Source organism: Rousettus aegyptiacus, unplaced genomic scaffold (genome assembly GCF_014176215.1).
Source record: "Rousettus aegyptiacus isolate mRouAeg1 unplaced genomic scaffold, mRouAeg1.p scaffold_m13_p_9, whole genome shotgun sequence".
Lineage (NCBI taxonomy): Eukaryota > Metazoa > Chordata > Mammalia > Chiroptera > Pteropodidae > Rousettus > Rousettus aegyptiacus.
In genome coordinates, this window is record NW_023416312.1 from 105,460,178 (window position 1) to 105,484,671 (window position 24,494).

General features: G+C 38.9%; 1 protein-coding gene across 2 annotated transcripts in view; it reads right to left on the reverse strand.

The window, feature by feature from the left end:
* The window catches only part of HDAC8 (histone deacetylase 8), a 151,182-nt gene that overhangs the window by 62,305 nt on the left and 64,383 nt on the right, over window positions 1-24,494 (reverse strand). For both annotated transcript variants that reach the window (XM_016136118.2, XM_016136117.2), the window contains one exon: window positions 24,043-24,137. In XM_016136118.2, coding sequence (XP_015991604.2) covers window positions 24,043-24,137 — 95 coding nt within the window. The remainder of the gene's footprint in view (window positions 1-24,042; window positions 24,138-24,494) is intronic.

Here is a 24,494-nt window from a genome sequence, read left to right on the forward strand (position 1 = left end):
TTGTTTATTTGGGACCATTCTCTTTTTTAAATTAAAGATCTAGTGCTATACATTTTCCTCTCAGTACTGATTTGATTGTGTCCCACAAATTTTGATGTATTTTCATTTTAATTCAGTTCGATATAACTTTTATTTTTCCTGACATTTCCTCTTTAACACAACAGTTATTTGGAAATGTATTCTTTAATTTCCAAATATTTGGAGATTAACCTATTATCTTTCCTATACTGATTTCTATTTGACTCCATTCATTAGAGAATCCATGATATGGTTGATTTTTATTTTTTAATTTCTAATTTTTATATCGCTGTGATAAAATATCTAAAACAAAACATGCCACTGCAACCATTTTAAGTGTACAATTTAGTGGCATTCGGTACATTTACAATACTGTGCAATCATCACCACTATCTATTTCCAAAACTATTCCATCGCCCCGAACAGAAATTCTGTACCCATTAAGCAGTAACTCCCCGATCTCCCTTTGCCAGTGGTACTTTCTAGTTTATTTTCTGTTGCTATGAATTTGCCTATCGTAGACATTTCATGTAAGTAAAATCATACATTATTTATACTTTTGTGTCTGGCTCCTTTCACTTAGCATAATGTTTTCAAGGTTCATCCATGTTGTAGCACATGTCAGAGCTTCATTTCTTTTCATGGTTGAATAGTATTCCATTGTATGGATATGCAATGCTTTGTTTATCCATTCCTCCGTTAGTGAACATTTGGGTTATTTCATCTTTTGGCTACTGTGAATAACGCTGTAATAAACTTGGAGTGGAACTGTTGGATCTTATGGTAATTCCCAGCATCAATATACAAGAGTTCCACATCCTCACTAACACTTGTTATTTTCAGTTAATTTATATCATAGCTATCCCAGAAAAGTTGTGTCCTAAGGTTTGGGAGAGATTTTCTTTTATATCTTGGATAATGTCCTCCTCTAATTCATTCATTCATTCATTCTCTCTCTCTCAAATTATTCTTTTGGATGTTGAACCTCATGTGTTGATTCTCTAGTTTTCTTATTTTTTCTCTTCTATTTCCCATCCCCCTACCTTGTGAAATCAGTTTTCTTAAACTATATCTTTCTTCCAACACTTCTTCGATTTTTTAAAACCATTCTAATCATTTCTAAGTGTTCAGTACAGTGGCATTAAGTACATTCAAATTGTTGTGCAACCACCACCACCATCCGTTTCTAGAATGCTTTCATCATCCTCTACAGAAGCTACGTACCCATTAAACAATAAGCCCCCATTCCTCCCTCTCTCTGGTCCCTGGTAACCCTTAATTTACTTTCTGTCACTGTGAATTTGCTTATTCTAAGTACTTCATATAAGTGGAATCGTAAAATGTATGCCATTATGTACCTGGCTTATTTTACTCAGCATGATGTTTTTAAGGTTCATCCATATTGTAGTATATTTTAGAATATCACTCCTTTTTAAGGCTGAATAACATTCCATTCGATGTATGTGTTATGTGCTGTCGAGTTGGCTCCAACTCCTGGCGTCCCATAAATAAGTGATGACCACAGTGTCCTGTTTACAACAGCCCTGCTCCGCTCCTGTAGACCGACGCCTATGGCTTCTGTTATGGAATCGATCCATCTTCTATTTGGTCTTCTTCTCTTCCGACATTTTATTTTTCCCAGCAATACTGCCTTTTCTAAAGAACCCAGCATTCTCATGATGTGCCCGAAGTAGGACAGCTTCGGCTTTGTCATTTTTGCCTCCAGCAATGTTTCAAGCTTCAGCAATATTTCAGGCTTAATATGCTCTAGGACCTGCTTGTTCATTTCTCTGGCAGTTCGGGCTATCTGTTCCATCCCGCCCGTTCCATCCCCAGTAGTCTGTGCGTACTGTATTTTGTTTATCTGCTCTTCTTTTGATACATATTTGGGCTGTTTATACCTTTGGCTTTTTTTTGAATAATGCTATAATAACATTGCTATGAAAGAATCTGCTTTCAATACTTCTGGGTAATACCTAGAAGTGGAATCGCTGGGTCACATGGTAGTCCTGTTGAAATTTCGACGAACTGTCAAGCTCTTGTCACAGTAGCTGCACAATTTTAAATTCCTACCAGCAAAGCACAAAAGTTCCAATTTCTCCAAATCCTCACCATCACGTGTTATTTTCCATTAAAAAAGTAGTAATCATCTTAATGATTATGAAGTGGTAACTCATTGTGGCTTATTACCATTTTAAGGTGACTTTTCCTTGATTTGGCATTTGCTTGGTTGCTGTAAACCGCTGACTGTTTTCCAGAGTTTTGACAAAGTTGTTTCTGACAGTTTGTTTCTCTATGTTTCTTCGGGGTGACAGGAACTTGGGATTGCCTATTCCATCATTTTTTTTGCAATGTCTGTCTGTCTGTCTACTTATCACATTACTTTTACTATCTATCTATCTATCTATCTATCTATCTATCTATCTATCTATATTTATTTATTTCCTATTTTAAACGTATGAATTATTTCTGGAACTTTCCCTTCAATATTTTTGGACCACAGTTGGCTGCAGGTAACAAACCATGGAAAGCAAAACTGCAGATAAAGGGGAAGACTACTGTAGAATATTTTTTAACATCTCTCTAGCACTTACTAGTTACCTTTTCTTCCTCTTTCCATCACTTTTGATATGGTCTATCTTGGTATATAAGTTCCATGGGTGCTAAGTTCTTCTTTGTCTTTTCTGAGTTTGTCTAGTTGTTCCATCACACCCGTAATAGGAACAGATAAAACAAACTTCTTCCAGTGAGGATCAGAGGATTTCAGGTAGCTTAAGGAAAGATGTAAGCGGGGTTTCCATGACTTTCCAAGAATCTGATGTCTTTCAACGGCAGGTCTGCCTCTGCTGCAGCATCGCCCACCAGTCCCTCAGATGCCCTACAGACGTGGTAAACTCTCTATAGTTCTACGAGACCCTGTGGTTCTTGCACTCCTGTGTGGCTTTGTGCATGCAATTGCTTTTCCTGACATGTCCTTCCTCTTGAGTACTTCTAAAGATTCGGCTCAGATATTACTTCCCCTGTGCAGCTTTTGTGATCACCTAAAGTAACTCGAATATATCTTTTTTTGGAGGCTAATTTACCATGAAGCTAATCAGAAATCTTCAAAGCCCTTCACCTGAACAGACACTTTCCAAGGGGCTGAGAGGGGCCCTAACATTATTTTCACAAGGTTGTATGTTTTCCTAATTTGCAAAGCAAGATATTTAACCAGATTCGGTTAAGACTGGGTTCTCCGGTCTGACTTTTCCTCCATCAGACTCCCCACTTGTGTTGAATGGCACTGGAATGACTAAGAGGAAGCTGAGTCATGAGTAGACTTAGTTTGGACTTAGTGGGATATATTTACATGGTGTGCAATAAATCATGTGCGCAGCAGGTACTCGAGTACCGTTGTTTTGTTCAATGTCATTTCATAACATTGATGAGATGCCACAGGAACTTAACTCTTGTTTATACCAATTAGCAGATGGCAAAATTGGTTTCATTAAATGGCATTTCGTTGTAGTTCCAAGAACCTATCAACAATGTTAAGTGAGGACTTATTGCATAGTTAATTCAGTGCTAATGGTGTAGGAATGGCTACAGAAATGCTCCCATAACCCATTGCCCTGATACACCCAGCATATGAATACAGAAAAGACAGAGCCAGAGGTAGTACTGTATGCTACAGTACCTGGTAGTAGACAGATTGGGAGCAGGGATGAAACGAAGTTTGAAATGTACAAAGTCCAAAGTCAGTCTGTGGAAAATTCTTCCCATCATTACATTTAAATTTGAAGTGGAGGATTTGGTTTTCAGTGATGCCTAATCAGAATGAAAGTTTTCTCCTTTCAAAAATATGGCCTGGACAGCATATAACTATGGATGAACCATGACATGTTTTTCGTGGGAATTGTGCAAAATAGAATTGATCATAATTTATGTTTTTGAGGGACCGAACCGAACTGTGCCTACTGCCACCCACCCGCCAGCCCCAACTCACACGCTGGAGCACTATCCCCGAATGTGACAGGGCCTTTAGGAGGTGATTACAATTAAATGGGGTTATAACGGTGGCGCCGTAATCTGGATTGGGGGCATTATGAGAGGCAGGAGAGATCTCTCCCCAGTACGTGTACTGAGAGGAAAGGCCATAAGAGACTCTCACCAGAAAGTGAACCTTGCTGGATTTTGACGTGGAACTTCTGGCTTCCAGAACTGTGGGAAATCAATTTCTGTGGTTTACCCCACTTGTTCTGTGGTATTTTGGTATGGCGGCCTGAGCACATTAATACACCATCTATCAATAATAAAAGAAAACAAATTTCTGTTGAAAATGACATTACGAAAGCATCTGCAACCAAAAAATGTAGAAAAAAATGTACCATATATGCATGACAGTTAGAATGTTTTTGGATTTTGTCATGTTTGTAGCATCTTTCAGCCTTTTAAAATTTGTAAATTGTTGCAGTTTATGCTTTTAAATATTCACTTGTACCTAATTTTATATTCACAATAGCAACCCTAATCCCCACACAAAAAAATCTGTATAAGCCTCAGGGCTATGAAACCTGGCTCCATCATCGCCACGTACAATAGGGTGTAACCTGTATTTGTATGTCTAGGGCCCCCTTTAGATCCGCCTGAAGAGCAGTAACTGGGTGTTTACCTGTGCTTTTCCAGCACCTGGAAGAACGCTGATGCACAGTCATCATTGAATATGAGATTGTTGGTAGAACTAATGAACCGACCAATGAGAAGAACAGAAGGCGCATGCTGATTACTTGGGGGAGTGAGCAGTCTGGGAGATGAGCGGGAAGGCTTTGAGAGAATGAAAAGGAGGCAAGAGGGAAGTGGCCAAAGAGCGCATGTTACTTTTCAAAGATGAGTAATTTTCCAGTCTATGGGAATAGGAGAGGGCGGCCCGCTGATGGGAGCCTTAGTGGAAAGCAATCGTCTAGTTTCGAAATGCGGGGAACAGCGATCTGCCCTCACACTCACGCACCTCTGCGGCGCCCCCTCATCCCGCTCTGCCACTGGCTCATGAACTGCGTGACCTGGGGCCAACCCGGCAACCTGTTCGAGATGGAGCTTTCTATAAATGTAGATAAATACCTCACACGGTTGGCGTGAGTGTTAAGTGCAATATGGCCTGTGAAAGCATCTAGCATAGTATTCGGCACACAGTAGGCACTCGGTGAAGGCTAGTTTCCTTTCTTTTTGTCCTCTTTTTGGTGAAGTCTGCTATCTCCCTTGAAAGTGACAGAGTCCCTGACTGTCCCAGGCCCCCGGCCCTGCTGTACTCCCCCAGGGAGCAGCTGGTCTCATCAGTGTGGAGGATCCTCTTCCTCCCTTGGAATTGTCTCCCGGGTGTAAAAAAAGTTCTGAAATGTACGAGATCAATCTGTGATCTAGCAGGAAACGTAGATGTTTTTTCACATTAATAGTAAAAGGACAAGATGTCCGGTTACGGTTTATCGAGACATTTGCTACCTTGGCACGTGTTTAGAGCAGAAGCAAGAAAGCAGCAATTAATGGAAGGTGTCTGCAATGCACAGTTTGAATCACTCCTCTGCTTTTACTAAACGGCGCAATTGGCAGGGGTAGTCGGCATAAAGCAGCTGGTAAATTCCCGGTGCCTGAATGCTCCTGGTGAGGCTAGGCAAGGATGCCAGCTCCATAACCACTGTCAACAGCCTCACTGCGGGTCTCCTTCCTGGAGGCCACAGTGAGAAGTCACTGGATCGTTCCCCCAGAAAGGGGCAGTTGCTGGCTACAAAGGTCACGAGAGAGTGCAATGCAGCCGAATGCCTCTGGGGCCACGAAGCCAGCACGGCTGCCCCCTGGGCTGCTAATTCTATTCAGAAGTGCGCAAAATTCAGGTTGGAAAACTTTCGTGTGGTGAGCATGTGTGTGGACCGGAGAAAAAGATTAGGGTGGGCGGTGGGGCCTCGTGTGGCAGCCACTTCGTGACACACTTCTTAAGAAACAGACCTACACGGGCCATTTTCCTTACACAAATATCTTTCCTTGAACCTGCCCCCCTTGAGATACTGTCCCTCTTTAATGTTATCTCCCCATTTTCTGCTACTTTCTTTCAAGTAACATTGAAACTAAACGTCAGGCTGGGAAGAGTTTTACAGGGAAGCCTTCCCTCACCCCATTGGGTGCCATTACTCACACCGCACGTAACTATAATCATGTATTTACTTTGTGTTATTTACATCTTCATATTTGTATCACTTCTGCTAAACCATGAGTCCCTGAAGGGAAGTAAAGTGACCTTTATCTTGGTGTCCCTAAAAAAGAGTGTTTTATAATCGATGCCCAATAAATGTTACGTGGGAGACAAGGGGGCTAACAGCTACAGAACCATGGGACATATGCTCCAAGACCCCCGGCGGATGCCTGCAACCGCGGATGGTACTGAACCTATAGATACTATGATTTTTTTCTGTACATACAGACCTATGATAAAGTTTAATTTGTAAATTAGGCACAGTAAGAGATGAACAAAAATAACTACTGATACAATGCAACAGGCATGACAATATACTGTAGTAAAAGTTATGGAAATGCGGCATTGTTAAGTAAGGTAAGGGTGTTCAAGTCTGACAGCCTGACAACTGACGCGGCTATTCAGTGACTAATGGGCACAGAATGTACACAGATTGGACACTCTGGACAAATGGACGAGTCACGACCCCGGCATGATGGAGAGGGATGACGTGAGATTTTATCACGCTACTCAGAACGGTACACAATTTGAAACTTAGGAATTGTTTACTTCTAGAATTTTCCATTTCATATTTTTGGACTGCAGTTGACCCATTTCCACCTCATGTGCAATCTTATTTATTCTCATGGCTTTAACTGTATGCTCTCAACGCTTAGGTGGACATTCAGTTTCATGACTTATCCCTGAACTTCAAATTCTTACATCCAACTGCATCTTGGTCGGATCCACTTGATTGTTCCATTGCCATCTAGTACCCAACACAAAACTGGTTCACTTGTAACACTCTGCCTGTGTTTGACATATAGAAACATCAGCCGCTCATCCAAACCAGACCACATCTCTCCTCTTTCACCCTGAGAATCCAACTCATCACCGAGCTGTGCTAATTCTGTCTCCTAAAAATTTCCTCCATCTTTTCTTTGTCTCCATCCCTACTTCAAGTTCTTCACTCTGGCCTCTCAAATCTATCCTGAGTCATCTCATCAAAATATAGACCTGACCACGTTAGTGCCCCTCCATGACTCAATGCTGCCAACAGGTATGCTCTCAGCTCTTCGGCGTGGGCTCTAGAGCTAAGCTGCCTGGCTTGAATTGGGGCTCCAGCAGCGTGCAGCTGTGGGCAAGCTGCCCAACCTCCTTCTGTCTCTGCTTCTGTGTCTGTGTTACAATTCTGGAGACTCCATGAGATATCTATGCCTGGCATGTAATAACTGCTCAATAATTGTTAGCTCTTGTCAATACTGTATATCTGGTCTCATCTCCTTCCATTCCCTGACTTCCAGTTTCTGTTCTAATAACACTGCACTGTTTATAATTCTGTAAAGGCACCATGCTGTTTCATGGCTGCGTGTCTTTGTATTGTTTCCTTAACCTCCTATGCTTTCACACACTTATTTGACTGGCTGGTCCTCCGCTCAGTCCTGGGCTCAGACATCATCTTCAGGACAACTTCCCTGGCCCCCACGCCCTGCCCCCATCAGACTAACCGGCTCTCCCTGTGACTTTATAGACAGCTCGGGGCTCTGTCTTAGCACTTAACACAACCAAGTGAAGCTGTCTGTCTATGTTTGTCTCCTCGGTTGGGCTGGAAGCTCTTTGACCAAACGGACATGTCCTTTACTGTTTTGTACCCTTAGCACTTAGCATCGTGGCCAGTGTACAGGAGGGGCTTAATAAATCTTGGTTGAACTAAATCACTTCCGTTTTCACTGAATAACTAGTTAGGTATCCACAACGTTCGCGGCTCACTTGACCAAGAAAAGCATGTCTCTCTATGATCGAGCTGGTTTCCCATTTCGAAAAACCCTAACATCTACCTAAATGTTCAAGCTGAAATTGTGATTCCTCCATTTCCCTCACCTTCTACTTTTAAGTCGTTAACATATTATGTCAATTATATGTCCATCCCCACCACTGCCACGCAACAGCCAGAGGATTTTGAAAATGTACATCAAATCGTGGTGCCGCTCCTCGTTAGAAGCCTCCAGTCTCTTTCCACTCTATTAAGAATGAGATCCAACTCCTTACCACGGCCTACAGGGCCCCGCGAGGGGCTGGTCCTTGCCCGTCCATCTCATACCCTTCATCCCTTACTCACTGGCGCTAGTCAGTGAGTGCCCAGAACATACCAAGCTCTTTCTCACTTCAGGGTCTCTGCCTGGGACACTCGCCCTCTCTCTTTTTTAACATGGCTCTTTTTTCCCCTCACCTTTCAAGTTCTAGCCTTAAACATCATCTCTTCAGAGGGGCTTTTCCAGGAGACCCTCTCTAACTCGCTTCGACAGTCTCTACCTCTGTACCCTGTGTGCTTCTGTCAGCATAGTCACCACAGTTGTAGTCATGCTCGCTTAACTTCGACTCGTTCTGGGGTCTGTCTTTCCCACACTGCATTGCACACTGCGCGATGCAGGGACCACTCCACAGTGTTCACCACTGCAGCCCCAGCATCCGGCACAGTGTCTGGCACATTATTAGCACTTGATAAATAATGACTGAATGACCTGATAAGTCAGTCATTCGATCAATAAAGCAGGTGGGCTTTATGAACTTTCTTTTTGGTCTCTTAGGTAAGAAAAACTTTACAACTCCAGCTAGCAATTTAATTGTTGAGATGAATCATCTCATTCAACCCAGAAGAGAAGTATTGAAGGAGACAATCACGCCAAGAAAAAGATATACTTCTTAAAAAGTCTGCTTCTTAGACCCTTTACGCTTGTGGGTGACTCAGGAATGACGACTGCAATTACTACAAACCAGTAGTTCTCAATTTTGCTTCCCCCCAGGGGACACTTGGCAATGTCTGGGTAAATTCTTGTTTGTCAAAACCGGAAGAGGCACAGGGAGTGTGCTACTGGCATCTAGTGAGTACACAGCAGAGATGCTGCTTGGCATTCTGTAAAGCACAGGCTGGTTCCCCCCACGACAAGGAATTATAGCGCCAGAAAAGTCAACAGTGCCTAGGCTAAAAGAAAACCACAGAGAAACAGAACTACCATCTACTTCATGCAACATAATAGACTATCCAAATGTAGGTGTTAGCGTTACAGAGGGTTTGTAAAACTCAATAATTGAAGCATTAATAAGCTTTCTTGTTTCCTAAGATTTATTTTTGTTCTTTAGAGGTTTCTGTTTCTTTGTTTTAAACAAAGAGTCCATTGACGGGCTTTAGGAAATTGCTGAATGCTCTGAAAGTGTATCCAGAATTGTACAATTGTACGCATTTATCAGGGAGGAGGGGCCATCAGATTCTCCAAAGTGTCCCTGACCACCCAAAACATTAAAAAACCACTGCTATGGAGAGACATTTGGTTGTCTGGAATGTACTTTAAAAAGTCATCTTTTGTCCTGGAGGGATGTTCTTTAGAGCCGTCCTGGGAATCAGGTGAGCGTGGTGGAAACTCAGCTCTGTTCTTTTCTAGTCGTGGGGTCATGTGAGGTAATTTACATAAGCCCTGTGGAAGTGTCAGGCACACAGCAGGTGCTCAACAAATGTCATTTTTCTTCCTTCTCATAGAGTTATTGCAAGGACTTAATTAAATTATGCTTTGAGAATTAAATGAAATAATGCACGTGGCTCATTGTCTGGCCAGTAGTAGATGTTTAATAAATGTTTCTTTTTCTCCCGGGCATTCTTTATACTAAAACCTGTGGTCTTATCACTGAAAGTAGGGCAAAGAGGATAAGCCCAGAAATCTGAAAAATTTGAGTTGCAGTCTTGGCTCTGCTACTTAAATCCTGGCCAAATTACTTTCTGAGCCTTACTCTTCTCACAGGTAAATGGGGGTAATGCCTACCTCCCGGGGTTGCTAAAAAACAAAAAGGAGATTTATATGGAGGACCCAGCATATGGATACACTTCCATGGGGTATAAATGGTGCTAAATGAATATCAGGGTCTTTCTTCATTCCAATAGCTCTTAAATCCTACTTATACGAAGCCTTTTTACAATAGGAGAACTGTTTGCTGAATGCCTTCTACTATGACCTTATCTAAATATAAAATTCAAATATAAAATTTCTAGTATTTGTCTTTACTCGTACTCACATTTGTTAGTATAAAACAATATTTCATTTAGCGATGTTTTCAATATTTTGTTCTGTGAACTGTGTCAGCAAGGGCTGTTAGGCTAAATTCACTGAGCATCCAATACAGGAGCACTATGTTCTTTGATTGTTTTAACTGTATTAGGCACTTATTGGGTACCAATTTCCCAGCACTGAGGAACTAAGTAAGAAGAAACAGGTCCCCGGCTGTGAGGAGTTTCATCAATATTTCTGACATTAACAATAATGTCTAAAATTTAATTTATATTACTTATATATTATATATTAGTAACATATTTATATATGTTACTTATATATTCCAGCTACTGTCCTAAGCATTTTTTTATACCAATACAATTAACCCTTATAATAATCCCTACTTTATAGGTGAGGAAACTGAGGCACAGCCTGGTTAAACGATTTGCTCAACTTGTCTGGTATACATAGTTATTTTGATCACTCCCTAGAGCTGGCCAATGAAAGAAGATCTGTCTGATAAATATATTTACTTTTTTATTTTAATTTCAAAAATTTATTTACATTTTTAATGAAGTCATACATACACTGTAAAAACTTCAAAAAGTACCAAAAGGTACGAACCTGCAGGCTTATCAGCCGAGGATTCAGAACATAGAGTTCAGAGTTGCCCGAGTCTCATAAGATCCCAAAGCTTGAGGTTCAAATACAAATTCACTCAACAAATCAAGATTCAGGAACACCTCAACGTGAATGAGAAAAAACAACAAACAGATGTTGACATCAAGAATGGCACATTATGCTAGAATTATCTGACAAGAATTTTAAGGGAGCCATCATAAAAATGTTTTGAGAAGCAATTACAAGCATGTTATAAACAAAATGAAAAATTAGAAACTATCAACAAAGACATAGAAAACATACAGAATGGAAATTTTAGAAATGAAAAATACAATAACCAAAATGAAAAAACTTACTGGGTGGGCTTAATGGAAGGATGGAGATGACAGAGAAAAGAATCAGTGAAAAGAAAAAAACAACTAATAAATATTTTTAAAGAAGAATCAGTGAATTGAAAATAGGATGATAAAAATTACCCAATCTGAACAAAAGAAACAAAATGACTGAAAAATAATGAACAGAGACTTAGGGTCCTGTGGGATAAGAACGAGAGATCAAATATTTGTGTCATGAGAGTCCTAGAAAGAGAAGATAAAGAAGGTGGAATTTTTAAAATATTCAAAAAATAATAGCTGAGACTTCTTCAAATTTGGTGAAAGACTTACTCCAGATTCAAGAACCTGAATGAATCTGAAACAGGATAAACTCAAATAAATTCACTTCAAGTCACATCGTAATCAAATACATAAATAATAAAGACAAAAAATAATACCCTTAATATCAGGTAGAGAGAAATGATGCATCATTTAACATCCATACCTATATGGGAACAATGATTCGAATGACAGTGGATTTCTCATCGGAAATCATAGAAGCCAGAAGGTGCTGAAAAAAAGAACTACTACCAACCCGGGATTCTATAGCCACTTAAAATATCCTTCTGGAGTGAAAGAGAAGTCAAGAAGGAAGGACAAATCAAGGCAGAAGGAAAATAAAGAGAATTTTTCTTCTTCAGACCTGCCCTAAAAGAAAGGCCAAAGGAAGTTCTCCGAACAGAAAGCAAATGATAAAAAATATTAGAGCATCAAGAAGGAAGAAAGAATAACAGAAAAAGTAAAAATATGGGTAAATACAGAAGACCTTCCTACTCCTCTCGAATATTAAAAATTACATTTGATGGTTGAAGCAAAAATTATAACACTGTCTGATGTGATTCTCAATGTACGTAAAGGAAAAATTTAAGATATTGTATTAGAGAGGAAGGTAAAGGGACATAAAGGCAGGTAAGGTTTCATAGATCATTCAAAGAGGCAACCACAACAGAATCTATACAAAGTGATACGCTCAAAAGCAGTATAAATAAAAAATGAAATTCATAAAAAAGGTCCAAGAAATATACAGTAAGGCAGAAGGGAAAAAAGAGAACAAACAGAAAAAAAGGCAGACTTAAGCCCTAACATATCAATAACTATATTAAAAACAAATGGTATAAACATGCCAATTAAAAGACAGAGATTGTCAGAATGAATACAAAAACTTGATCTAACTCTATTTGTCTACAAGAAAGTCACTTCAAATATAATCTAAAGAAATTGAAATAAAAACGATGGGGAAAGATATACCATGTGTACAGTAATAAAAAAAAAGCATGAGCAGCAGTTTCTTAAAATAGTAAACCTATACTCACCATCTGATCCAGCAATTACATGTGTAGGCATTGATCCTAGAGCTACGAAAAATTACAACTACACAAAAGCTGTACATGAATGTTTAATGTTAATAGTCAAAAAATCAAAACTACTTAAATGTTCTTCAATGGATAAATAGTCAAACAAAATATGATACATCTATACCCTGAAATACTACCCAGCAAAAAAAGGAATGAACTATTGATGTATGGAACAACTTGGACAGATCTCAATGGAATTATGCTGAGTGAAAAAGTCAATCTCAAAAAGTCACATACTGCCTGATTCCATTTATACCACATTCTCTAAATGAAAAAACTACAGACATGAAGAACAGATTAGCAGCTCCTAGGGATTAGAGTGGGGTGGGGAAAGAGAAGGAGGCAGGTGTGATTATGAAACAGTAGCAGGTCTTCGTGGTGATGGAACAATTCTGTATCCTGTGGTAGTGATTAAATCAATCTGTACATGTGATAGAACTGCATAGGATTAAACACGCACACACATACAAACGAGTGCATGTAAAACTGGTGAAATCTGAATAAGGTGTGTGGATTGTACCAATGTTGAGTTATTGGTTTTGATATTACATTATAATCATATAACATGGTCTCATTGAGAGAAACTGATGAAATGTACATGGAACTTCTTTGTACATTTTTTTTAAATTGTCTAGATCAAAAAAACAATTCAAAATGAGTAAGTTTTAAAAAAAATCATGGGATGGTATAAAAAATTCAATGGATGGGATTAATAGCACATAGATATTAAAGAAAACAGAATTAGTAAACTTGCAGATAAATCAATGGAAATGGAGTAAGCTGAAGCAAAGAGGAAGAAAATATTGGGAAAAAAAGATGAGAGCTTCAGTGATGTGTGGGACAGTCTCAATCCATCCAACACATGTGTAACAGATGTCCCAAAAGACAGGAGAGAGAGAGAAAATATGACAAAAATGAACGTGAAGGAATTCCAGCTGATAATTTTCCAAATTCTATCCAAAATTGCAACTCAAAGATTCGAGAACTCAGGGGAATCCCAAGCAGGATAAACACAAAAGTAAAGTGAGGCACATCATGGTCAAAGTTCCAAAAACCAAACATAAATTTGTAAAGGCAGCCAGAGGAAAAATGAAAACATTATATACAACGAAACAATGATTAAAAACAAGACTGACTTTCCATCAGAAATGATGGAGACCAGAAGAAGAAAAGACAAACTAGAATTTATATCCAGCAAAAATATCCTTCAAGAATGTAGGCAGAAGAAAACATTGAAAGCAGATGAATAAAGGGCTTCTGCTTCTGGCTATGAGGGAAAAGAGAATGTGAAATTATTTTCTCTTTAGAAACAATTGGAAAATTGACCGAATATAGGAAACACATTTTCAGACAGTGGATAATATGCAACACAACATAGTGATCTGAGAGAAAAAATACAAATCGGGTAAGCGGTATCATCGCCCCAGCTTTCTGCCTGTGGGTAATCCCTGGATTATTAATACCAATATGAACCTGTACAGGGTAAAACTACACAAAGATAGTCTAGAAAAACTTTCACGGAAATGATTACTGAGGAGCGGTAAGATCAACAATTCCATCAGTACAGACTTCAGAGGGGCAGTGCCTTTAAAATGGGCTCAATTAGCCCAAGAGTAAAGACTTCTCAAGACGTACTGTAAATGAGCATAAAAGGATTAAACTGATCCACAATAACTTGTTGATCAGAAAAAGTAGATTTCTCTCTAAATTAATGCAAAGAAATCAAGCACTCAACAATGTAACTCAAAATTTTAGCCATCCAATTAAAAAAATTACTAAACATACAAGGAAGCAGGAAAACATGATCTATAACTTAGAGAAAAATCAATCAACAGAAACAGATTCAGAAATGACAGAGATAATAGAATAGACAAGGATCTTAAAACAGCTATTAGAAACATGCTCAATATGGTCAAGGATATAAAGAAAATATGAACACAATGACCAGAGAAATAAACATTTTTTTCCTGGTTATCTTTTTAAAAAAGATTTTATGTAATTGGAAGATAGTTTTAAAAATAGAAATTCTAGATATGAAAAATACAGTATTTGAAAGGAAAATTTCACTGGATGGGATTAACAGCAGTATAAACTGCAGAATAAAAGATTAATAAACTTAAAGGCAAAGCAATAGAAACTCTCCAACGTGAATCACAGGGAGAAATAAAAGACTAAACAATTTTTAAGTATTGCAGTGGCATATGGGATAATACAATAAAACTGGTCTACCATAGGTTTAACTAAAATTAGAAGGAGAGAAAAGAAAGGATAGATAAGAAATAATAGCTGAAATATTTTCAAATTTGATGCAAACAATAAACCCTAGCTCGATAAATCCCAAAAAAGGATAAACACAAAGAAAACCACACCAGGGCTCACTGTAATCAAGCTGCTGAAAACTTGTCACAAGAGACAACTTAAAAGCAGCCAGGAAGAAAAGGGCACCAATTATACAAAAGAACAAAGATAAGATTGTTAATAGACTTCTCATGAGGAAATATACAAGCCAGAAAACAACGGAATGATATTTTTAAAGTTCTGAAAGAAAAAAATGACCAGCCTTGAACTCCGTACCCAGTGATACTATCCTTCAAACATTAAGACAAAATAAAGACTTCAAACAAAAGCTGAATTTGTTGCTAGCAGACCTACATTATTAGAAAAATTACCTGAAGTTCTTTAGGCAGAATGTAACTTTTACCAGATGGAAACTTGGATTTGCACGGAAGATTGGAAAAGGTAAATATATAGATAAATATAAAAGATATTTTCTTATTCAACTTTTAATTTCTTTAAATGATGATTTAGGGCCATATAGGGCCAGTGGTGGCTGCATATGTGCTGACTGCGAAGACATGCCACTGAAGGTCGCGGATGGGTGAGGCAGGCTGTCGGCCTGGTGGCAGAGCAGGTACACCGACACAGTCCAGAGAAAAGATGGCACAGTCCGGCTGGGGAGGCAGGGGTGCCTGGACTCCCTAACCACAATAGAAATATGGAAAATGGATCGTTGGTTATACCTGACTTAATCTCTGTAACTATTAGTTTTGAAATCCAATAATTTTACTTCCGCCTAGATAGAAACAGAATGAATTGTGACTTAATAAAGGGACATTAGGAGACTTGCTTTCTCAAATCAGAGCTGTAACGTCTATGTTTAAAGAAGCTGAAAAGATGAAACTGACGTATGAGTGAAGGCTCTGACTCAGGAGGAAGACACTTACTTCAGAGACGGGGTAAGATGTAAGTAAAATTAGCTTTATATCTGTCATTAATTTACCTTATAGTGTCTTATGTACAGAATATTTTCATAGTTCCACAATAATTCACTATTTAAGTGGTGGCATCATTTTCAGACCATTCATTCACAGAGGGAAATTGAATATTTTAAGTGTACACATGATGAGCTTATCAAAAACCAAAAATTGTTAGAGCTTTTCAAACTAAAAATGAAAAAGTCACTGAAGCATCTTGTGCATAAGTTATTGCACTGCATGGCTTGGAGAAATGCACATAATAGCTTAGAGACCAATAAAGCCTTGGACAGTTGACATTGCTCAATGCCTACTGCATGAAAAGTCAGTAAAATAACTCACAGTACTGCCTCTTTTCAATGGCACGGCAACTTGTTTATTTAAACAGTTAGCTCTAAACATGAAGGCTTAGTTGTCTCGTTTGCAGAATTGTACTTTCACTTTACAAACAGATAAATCCACAGATGTGGCTGGACTTGCTGTTTTGCTTGTATTCGCGCAGTATCGGCACCAACTAATCTTTGAAGCAGACCTTTTTTATGTAAATGGTTGGCAACAAACACAAGTCCTACTAAAATACTGAAAGTGCTGAATAACTTGTTTGAATCTCATGGTTTATCCTGGAGCGATTTTGTTTATATTTTCACAGAGGTGCAAACGCAGAGGCGGGTAGAACTGTTGGCGCCACGGTACACATGACATTCTGTCATGTCCTCACAGTCAAAAAAAATCAATTTTACTTAAGAATGTCCTTGGTGAAGCACTAAAAATGATTAAATCTTAATCCTGGATTTCATATTGTGTGACGAAATAGGAGGTATGAAGAAAGTGCTTCTGTTATACACTGCGCTATGGCGGTTGTCTGGAGGAAAAGCACATTTGTGATGAAGCTGTGGCTTAACCAGCCACTTTTCATGGAATGCCATTTTTGCTACAAAGAACAACTGATGGAAAAACCATGATTAAATACTTGGATATTGGGCAGATATTTTCTCAAAAATGAAATGAGCCTATCGCTTTTAGGGTTAACAATTCACACTGTTGCCAATGATGATATTGAGTGAAATTTAGAATTTTGAAAAACTTCATTCTGCTGGTGTAAGCTTGACAGCGTCCCAAAACTTAAATACTGTTCCGCTGAGATCGATGGTGATACAAGCCAATGGGACTTGTTGATATTGTATAAAATGTTTCAACATCTGTAATATGTGTATAACTCAATATTTTCCAAATAATCGATATATATAAGATGACTGGATTTTAATGTAACAACATGTAAAAAGTTCATTGACATGGTTTCAGATTCTACCAGCATTAACCTTTAAGAAACCACCATTTGTGGAGTTTTTGTATAGTATTGAAAAAAGAATATCCATAGTTATCAGCAGAGGTTATTAAAGTACTTGTCCCTTTTCCAACTATGCATCTATGTTAGGCTGAATTTTCTCCATAGACTTTAACAATAACAACATCCAAATACATTGAATGTAGAAGCACGTATGAGAAATCGACTGTCATCTCTTAAGCCAAATGTTACAGATGTGACGTGACAGATGAATAGCGATGCCATTCTTTTCACGAAGCTAATTTTTGTATTGGAAATACAGTTATTTGTGCTAATGTGTGCTGAATTTACTATTATTTTAAATGCATTAATATTTTTAAAATTAAAAAAATAGAATTGACTGCTTAAAGCAAGATGGTAACACTGTATCACAGGGTTTATAACATATGCAAAAGTAAACCATATGACTACGTTAGCACAAAGGAAGGAAAGTGGAAAAATGGAAGAACATTACCATAAGGGTGCTGTGTTATACATGAAGGAGTGTGATACTATTTGAAGGTAGGCCATAAGTTAAAAACGCATACTGTAAACCTCAGAGCAACCACGGAAAAATCAAAACAAGGGTTACATCTAATGAACAAAGAAAGGAGATAAATGAAATCCTAAAAAAATATTTACTTAACTGAAAAGAAGGCAGGAAAATAGAAAGGAACAAAGAAAGATGAGTCACAAAACAAAAAGGAAGATGGATTTAAACATAAACATATAAATAATTTAAACATAAGTGATGTAGGTATCCCCAACAAAAAGGCAGAGATTGTCAAAGTGGATAAAAAATCATGACCCGACCATATGCTATCTATAAGAAATCCAATTTAAATATGAAGATATGAATAGGTTAAAGTAAAAGAACAGAAAAAGATATACCGCACAAGTAATCATAAGGAAACAGGTGTGATAACATTAAAATCAAACAAAGTAGACTTCAGAAAAAGGAACATTACCAGAGATAAAGAAGGACATTTCACAAAATATAAAGGGGTCGATTCATCAAGAGCACATAACAGCTCTAAATATGTATACATCTGATAACAAAGCTTCAAAAATTCATGAAAGCGAAGCCGACACAACTGAAAAGAAAAACAGCCAAATCCAAAATCGTGGTCATAGATTTCAACTCTCTCAGTAGTTGACAGAACAAGCGGACAGAAAATCGGGAACGGAGAAGACCTGAATAACCACTCCTAACCAACCTGACCTAATTCATGATACAAAATGTTATTCAGTAACAGCGAAACACACTTTCTTTGCAAGCTGCACACGAAATATTCATCAAATTAGGTCACACATTATTAGGTCATAAAACAACTTTCGATACATATAAAAGTACTGAAATCGTGCAAAGTATGTTACCTGAGCACAACAAAAATCAATTAAAATTCATGTAAATAGAAAAATATCTGAAAAGTCCTCAAATATTTGGAACTCGATTTTTAAAGTCCCACACCTCTAAATAACCTTATCGGTCAAAGAAGAAAATCAGACAATATTTATTTTGAAACAAATGAAAATGAAAACAATATATCAAAATTAGTGGGATGCAGCTAAAGCAGTGCTTAGACAGACATTTATAGCATAAAGTGCTTATATGAGAAAAGAAGAAATGTTTAAAATCAATGAACTAAGTGTCTATCATAAGAAACCAGAAAAATAACTAAAAATCAATACAAAGTAGAAAGAAGGACACCACAAATACATGAGCTGGTTCTTTGAAGAAAAAAAAACTACAGTTCAATAAAACTGATAAACCACAAGCTAAAACAATCAAGAAAAAAAGACCAAAATCAGCAATTCCCGGAATGAAAGAGAGGATATCACTACAACTCTTATAGATCTTAAAAGAATAATAAGGGAATATTATGAGGAAATTGGCAAATTCCTTGAAGACAAATTATCAATGTGGAAATGAGAAGAAATAGAAACTCTGAATAGCCATATAACTAGTAAAGAAATAGAATTCATAATTAATAACCTTCCCACATAGAAAACTCCAGGCTCAAATGTTTTCACTGGTGAATTCTGACAAACATTTAAGTAGGACATAAGTATCAATTTTACATGAACTCTTTCAGAAAACAGAGGAGGCCAGGGTACTCCTCAAGTCATTTTATAAGATCAGCACTGTCCTGATATCAAAACCAGACAAAGACATTATAAGAAAAGGAAACAACAGCTCAACATCTATTACTGCTATAGACAAAAAAACTTCCCTGACAAATTTTCAGCAAACTAAATCCAGCAATATATATATATATAAATAATATGCCATGACCAAGTAGGATTTATTCCAGGAATGCAAGGTTAGTTTAACATTAAAATAAAATAACAACTACTGTAATGTACTATATTAATAGATGACAAAATCCAACACCCATTTGTGAGAAAAATTCTCAGTAAATTAAGAATAGAACTTTCTCAACCCAATACAGGACATTTACAGGGGATAAAAAGCCTACAGCTAACATCACACTTTAGAGTGAAAGATTAAGGTCTTTCCCCCGAGGCTGGGAAAAAGACAAGGATGTTCAATCACATCAGTTCAATTCGACATTGCATTGGAGGTCCCAACCCATGTAATAAGGCAAGAAAAAGAAATAAAAGGCATGAATAAGTAAAAAGGAATAAGTAAAACTCTCTTTATTCACGGATGACATGTCCGTATACATGAAACATGCTAAGGAATCTACAAAAAAGCTACCAGTGCTAATGAGTTTAGCAATGTTACATTATTCAAGATAAACATAAAAAATCAATTGTATTTCTATATTCTAGCTACAGACATTTGGAAATTAAAATTTAAAAAGTACCATTTATAACATCAAAATCATGAAATACGTAGGGATAAAATTAACAAAATTTGCTGAAAAGCATAAATTAAAATTGGAAATAAAAGACTTAAGTATGGAAAGGTATAGCAAATTCACAAATTGAAAGATTAAATATTAAGATGTTATTTCTCCCCAAATGAATCTATAGTTTCATTGTAATCTACAGATTGTGCTGTAGGACTGTTTGACACTAGCAGCATATACTTGTATGTAAATCGACTTAATTATTTTTCAATGGCTACATACATTCCATCATAAGAATGAGGCAGGGTTTATCCAACCAGTCCATCAAAAGTGGCTGGCTAAGTATTTTTTGTTCACTAATTGTTTATAAATGTACCTGATGATTCAGATATATACATATACCTGATATATCTGTAAATATGTATCCATATATGTATATATAAGTGCGAATATAACTGCCTTACCCTATGTTAGATCATAGGATCTAAACAGTATAACTGGACTATAGAATGTTCTTATATGTAATAGTCCATAAGCCTTACTACATAGAGTGGGTGATTTGCTAAATTAGCCATGTACTGGTTTTTTTATGGGACCCCATGTCACTTTGGGGCTTTCCCCATGGCAGAGATACCTGGGCCAGTCAATACGGACAGGCTCCATTCCTCTCAGCTTTCCCAGCTGAACCCAGGGCTGCTTCCAGCGGGGACCGTCTCCTTTTTCTATGCCTGGCTGGCCGACCTGGTTCTCCAGCTCTTGAGCTAGGACTAAGTGCCTGATCACCGGCTTTATGGCATCGCTAGTTTTGTATCTCATGAGAGTGATGACTGAAATCTCACCACTGATCACTTCTAATATTTGTGCCGGGCTTGCCTTCCCGACTCCCTTCCCTTCATTGGCAACCCAGTGTTTTCCCATGGATACATCTATTTCCTACAGCTGGTATCCACCCGGTACTTCTCGCAATGGATGGGTAGTTGGTACTGGGGTTAAACTGTTTCCAGAAAAAGGAGAGATTATGCATCCAATCCATCCTTCCATTTTAAAAACATGAGTTCTCCAGTGTGAATGAAAACCAACGAGATGGATGGTTAATGCTGCTAAGCACTGGGGGGGAGGGGACTGCAGAGAACCAAAACACAGATGACCAAATAACGGTCCAGACCAGAAGTGTTAAAGGAGTGTATCTGAGCCTTGTAACAGGTTTGCTTTTCTCAAGTCTCTCTCTTTTGCAATCTATCTTCCACACTTTCGAAAAACCAATGCTCATCTGTTTTCACAGAAAAAGAAGTGTAAGCTCTTTAGTATAGCATTCAAGTGGCTTCATAATCTAGCTCCGATTTCTATTCGACCCTAATGCCTCCCATTGTCTCTCATAAACCCTAGGTTCTAGCACTGTCTCAAACTTTTCACTGGCTCCATGAGGCACCATTTCCTTTCCCATCTCTGTTTCCTTTGCCTAGAATGCCTTTCCCACTTCTTCAAACACCCAATCAGCCTCCAAGATTCAGTTCAAAGTCTTGATGAAAGATTTCCTCTATGCTCCTCATCTGTCCTGGATTTGAACACATTATTCTGTCACCTTTATTAGACGAAGAGGTTTTTGACGGCACTGGGTTTTTCTTGTTGGTCACTGTATCTCTGAATCCAGGCCTGAACAGGGCCTGGCGAGTAGTGGGGGCCTAGTGAATAGTTGTTAAATGAAGGAACAAATGAACATGAAGGAAGAGATGAAAGGCTTTGAGTATATTTTAGGTAAAGGATCTCTACGGGCATAGGGCTGGAAGCGGGACCTAGGAAGATATAGCAAGCTGAGATGTAGTTGGGGGGGTGGCAAGGTACTTGGAGGAGGAAGAGGATTATTATCCCAGGAGACAGAAGAACAAAAGCCCAAGACTGAGGAGGGAAGACAGTGAGGGGGTCAGCTGACTGCTGCACTGTCTTGACCCTGTCACCGGCTAGATTTCTCAGTTATATTTTCAGCTCCCAGAGGGCAGGGTATTTTGCACACTCCTTTGTATCCTGTTTATGTTTGATGTGCATCTGCATGGCCAGTGTTCTGACTGTCTTGGGCTTCTTATTCTGCTCTGTAACAGAATGATTTGTGTACCTACATATTCCCCCAGCACTGATACCCCCCTCCTTCTTGGCTGCTTAAGGTAGGGGATGAGGTCCTGGTGTCTCTGCGTCACCTAAGACATCTACCATAGTGCCTGGCACGTGATGGGTGCTCAGTAAATATTTTGATCTACCATTTATTGATCTGATTCCAGAGGACCACAGGCATATTTGTGTGCAACTGTGTATTGTGGCACAAAACTTATATATGCCTTCACACTGTGTAGTCTACTTTTGACAATTTTTATTAAAATATTATCTTATTGTACCTGGAAGATTGTCATTTCAATTTTCTTCTTTGTTCTTTCTTAGATGACTCATATCTCTAATGCCAGAAGGACATAAGGGATTCGAAAAGGCTTTGGACAAACTTATGAGTGACAAAGTCATAAATGTCTGGGTATAAGAAGTTAGGAGCACATGAATGGGAAAGAGAAAATTTGCATTTCAAAAGTGTCTATTATGTGCCCAAAAGTGCATGTTAGGTAGTTGACGTACATATATCTCATTTAATCTGGCAGCCTATGTCAGTGTAAAGACAGGACACGCCTATAAGACCAAGCCCACGTCCACTGAGGCACACGGCCTCCCCGGGTACCAGAGGCGATATTCGCCTTTATGAAATTTTTATCAACCGTTAAGACAAAGGAATCTATGGATTTGCATTGTTTCCTAGGAACTCCTTTTTGACATAACTTGATCAGTTTTTGAAGTCTCAGTGCTTTAGATTCCAATGCAATCTGAGATACTCCCACAGCAATAACAGTGATTGCTTTTGTTCGCAAATGTAATTTGTTCTCTTACCCTTATATTTCATAAAGCTTCCAAATCCTGCATAAAGGTAAGTCAGGAAAAGAGACTTCTATTAACCCTGACACCAGCGAATTGTCTCAAATTATAGTTTGCCTCCTCTTTGTATTCTAGACGCATCGAGTACGTTTTCTGAGATACATATTATACCTCATCCATGGTTAGAAGAAAATTGGAAGGAAATTAGTTTGAGTTGTTTCTAAATTTTACAAAATACTAGTAAATTTCAAAAAAAAAACAAAAAAACGTAACGCTCCCTAGTGTACGTCCTCCGCATCTGGCAGGAACAGAAACCTTCCGAGGCGAGCGCGAGAGTGGGGGCAGGTACTGCTTCGTTACTCTAAGTCCCACCGTCGGGGGCCTGCGGCCCCACATCCTGACCTGTGATAGCGTGCTTCCTGCCAGGTGTGGGCTGGCGGGAGGGGAGGGGGCACACCTCCCGGTAAGGGATTACCAGCGCGCTCACGTGCTTTCTAGTCACCCGCTTTGGGAAAACTAGAACAGACATCTTGGCTTTGGAAAACATCCAGCCCATCTCATGTGATTAGAGCAAATGGCGAGTTCGAACAGCACGCTTCGCATTTCGGATGGTCCTGCCCCGAGCTCTGGGCGCCGCTAATCTCTGCACAAACACCAGGCCCGTCCCTGTGCCGATTACCTGCTTCTTAAATTTTACGTTCGGCAGAGAAAACGAGAGACCAGAACTACCACCAAGGAACACAGGTGCGACACGCCGCTCATGGGACTTTCTAAAGATAGACGGGAACCCCGCTCACACATTTAGAAAACGGCCCCTTCTTCTGTGAGGCCAGGGGACGAAAATATGCACATATTCCAAAGAGTTCTTTGTGCGAACAGGTGACCCCTTCCCACAGTCTCTGCAATTAATTGAGAAATTAAAGTTAGTTGGCCTTTGAGATCTCTCGTAAAAAAAGGCAGAAGGTCTTGGATATTTTGGAACAAGAGTCCACTATTCTGCCAAGACAGTGTGTTATTGTTATTGGAGTGTCTCTCAACAAAACGGTATTGAGTGGCGAGGACGTGATTTTGATTAGGTGGAATGACTCAGCTCTTCCCCTTAAAGAAGAGAGGACTTGTCAGAGCCTTACTTACCTCATGATCCGGGATCTCTGAGGACAGCGTTTTCCCTAGGATGACCCCGGTCAGGTATGTCCAGCACCGAGCCGTGTTGGCGAGGTTATAGCCTCCTATCTCCACCAAGAATTGGGAAGTTAGGAAAGAACAGTCACAAAACAGCAGGACAGGGAAGGGGGTGAGGAAGGAGAGAAAAGTGTTTTAATAAAAGGGCTAAAGGGACAACTCCAACTTGCAGAACTTCACCCGAACGACCCTTTATGATATTTTTCAACCGCCCAGTCAGACCTTGCCCAGTGTGGAACTGGGAACTCCAAGGCCCTACAAAAGTTGAAAAGGTCCTCGTCTCTGAACAAATATGCTCCCGAGGATGCCGAGCCCCTCGGATCCAGCAAGAGTCATTGGCAAGGCCGGATCTTGCCAGAACCTGGATCTCTTGGGGTGACCTACCCAACGCGACACCTTGCATG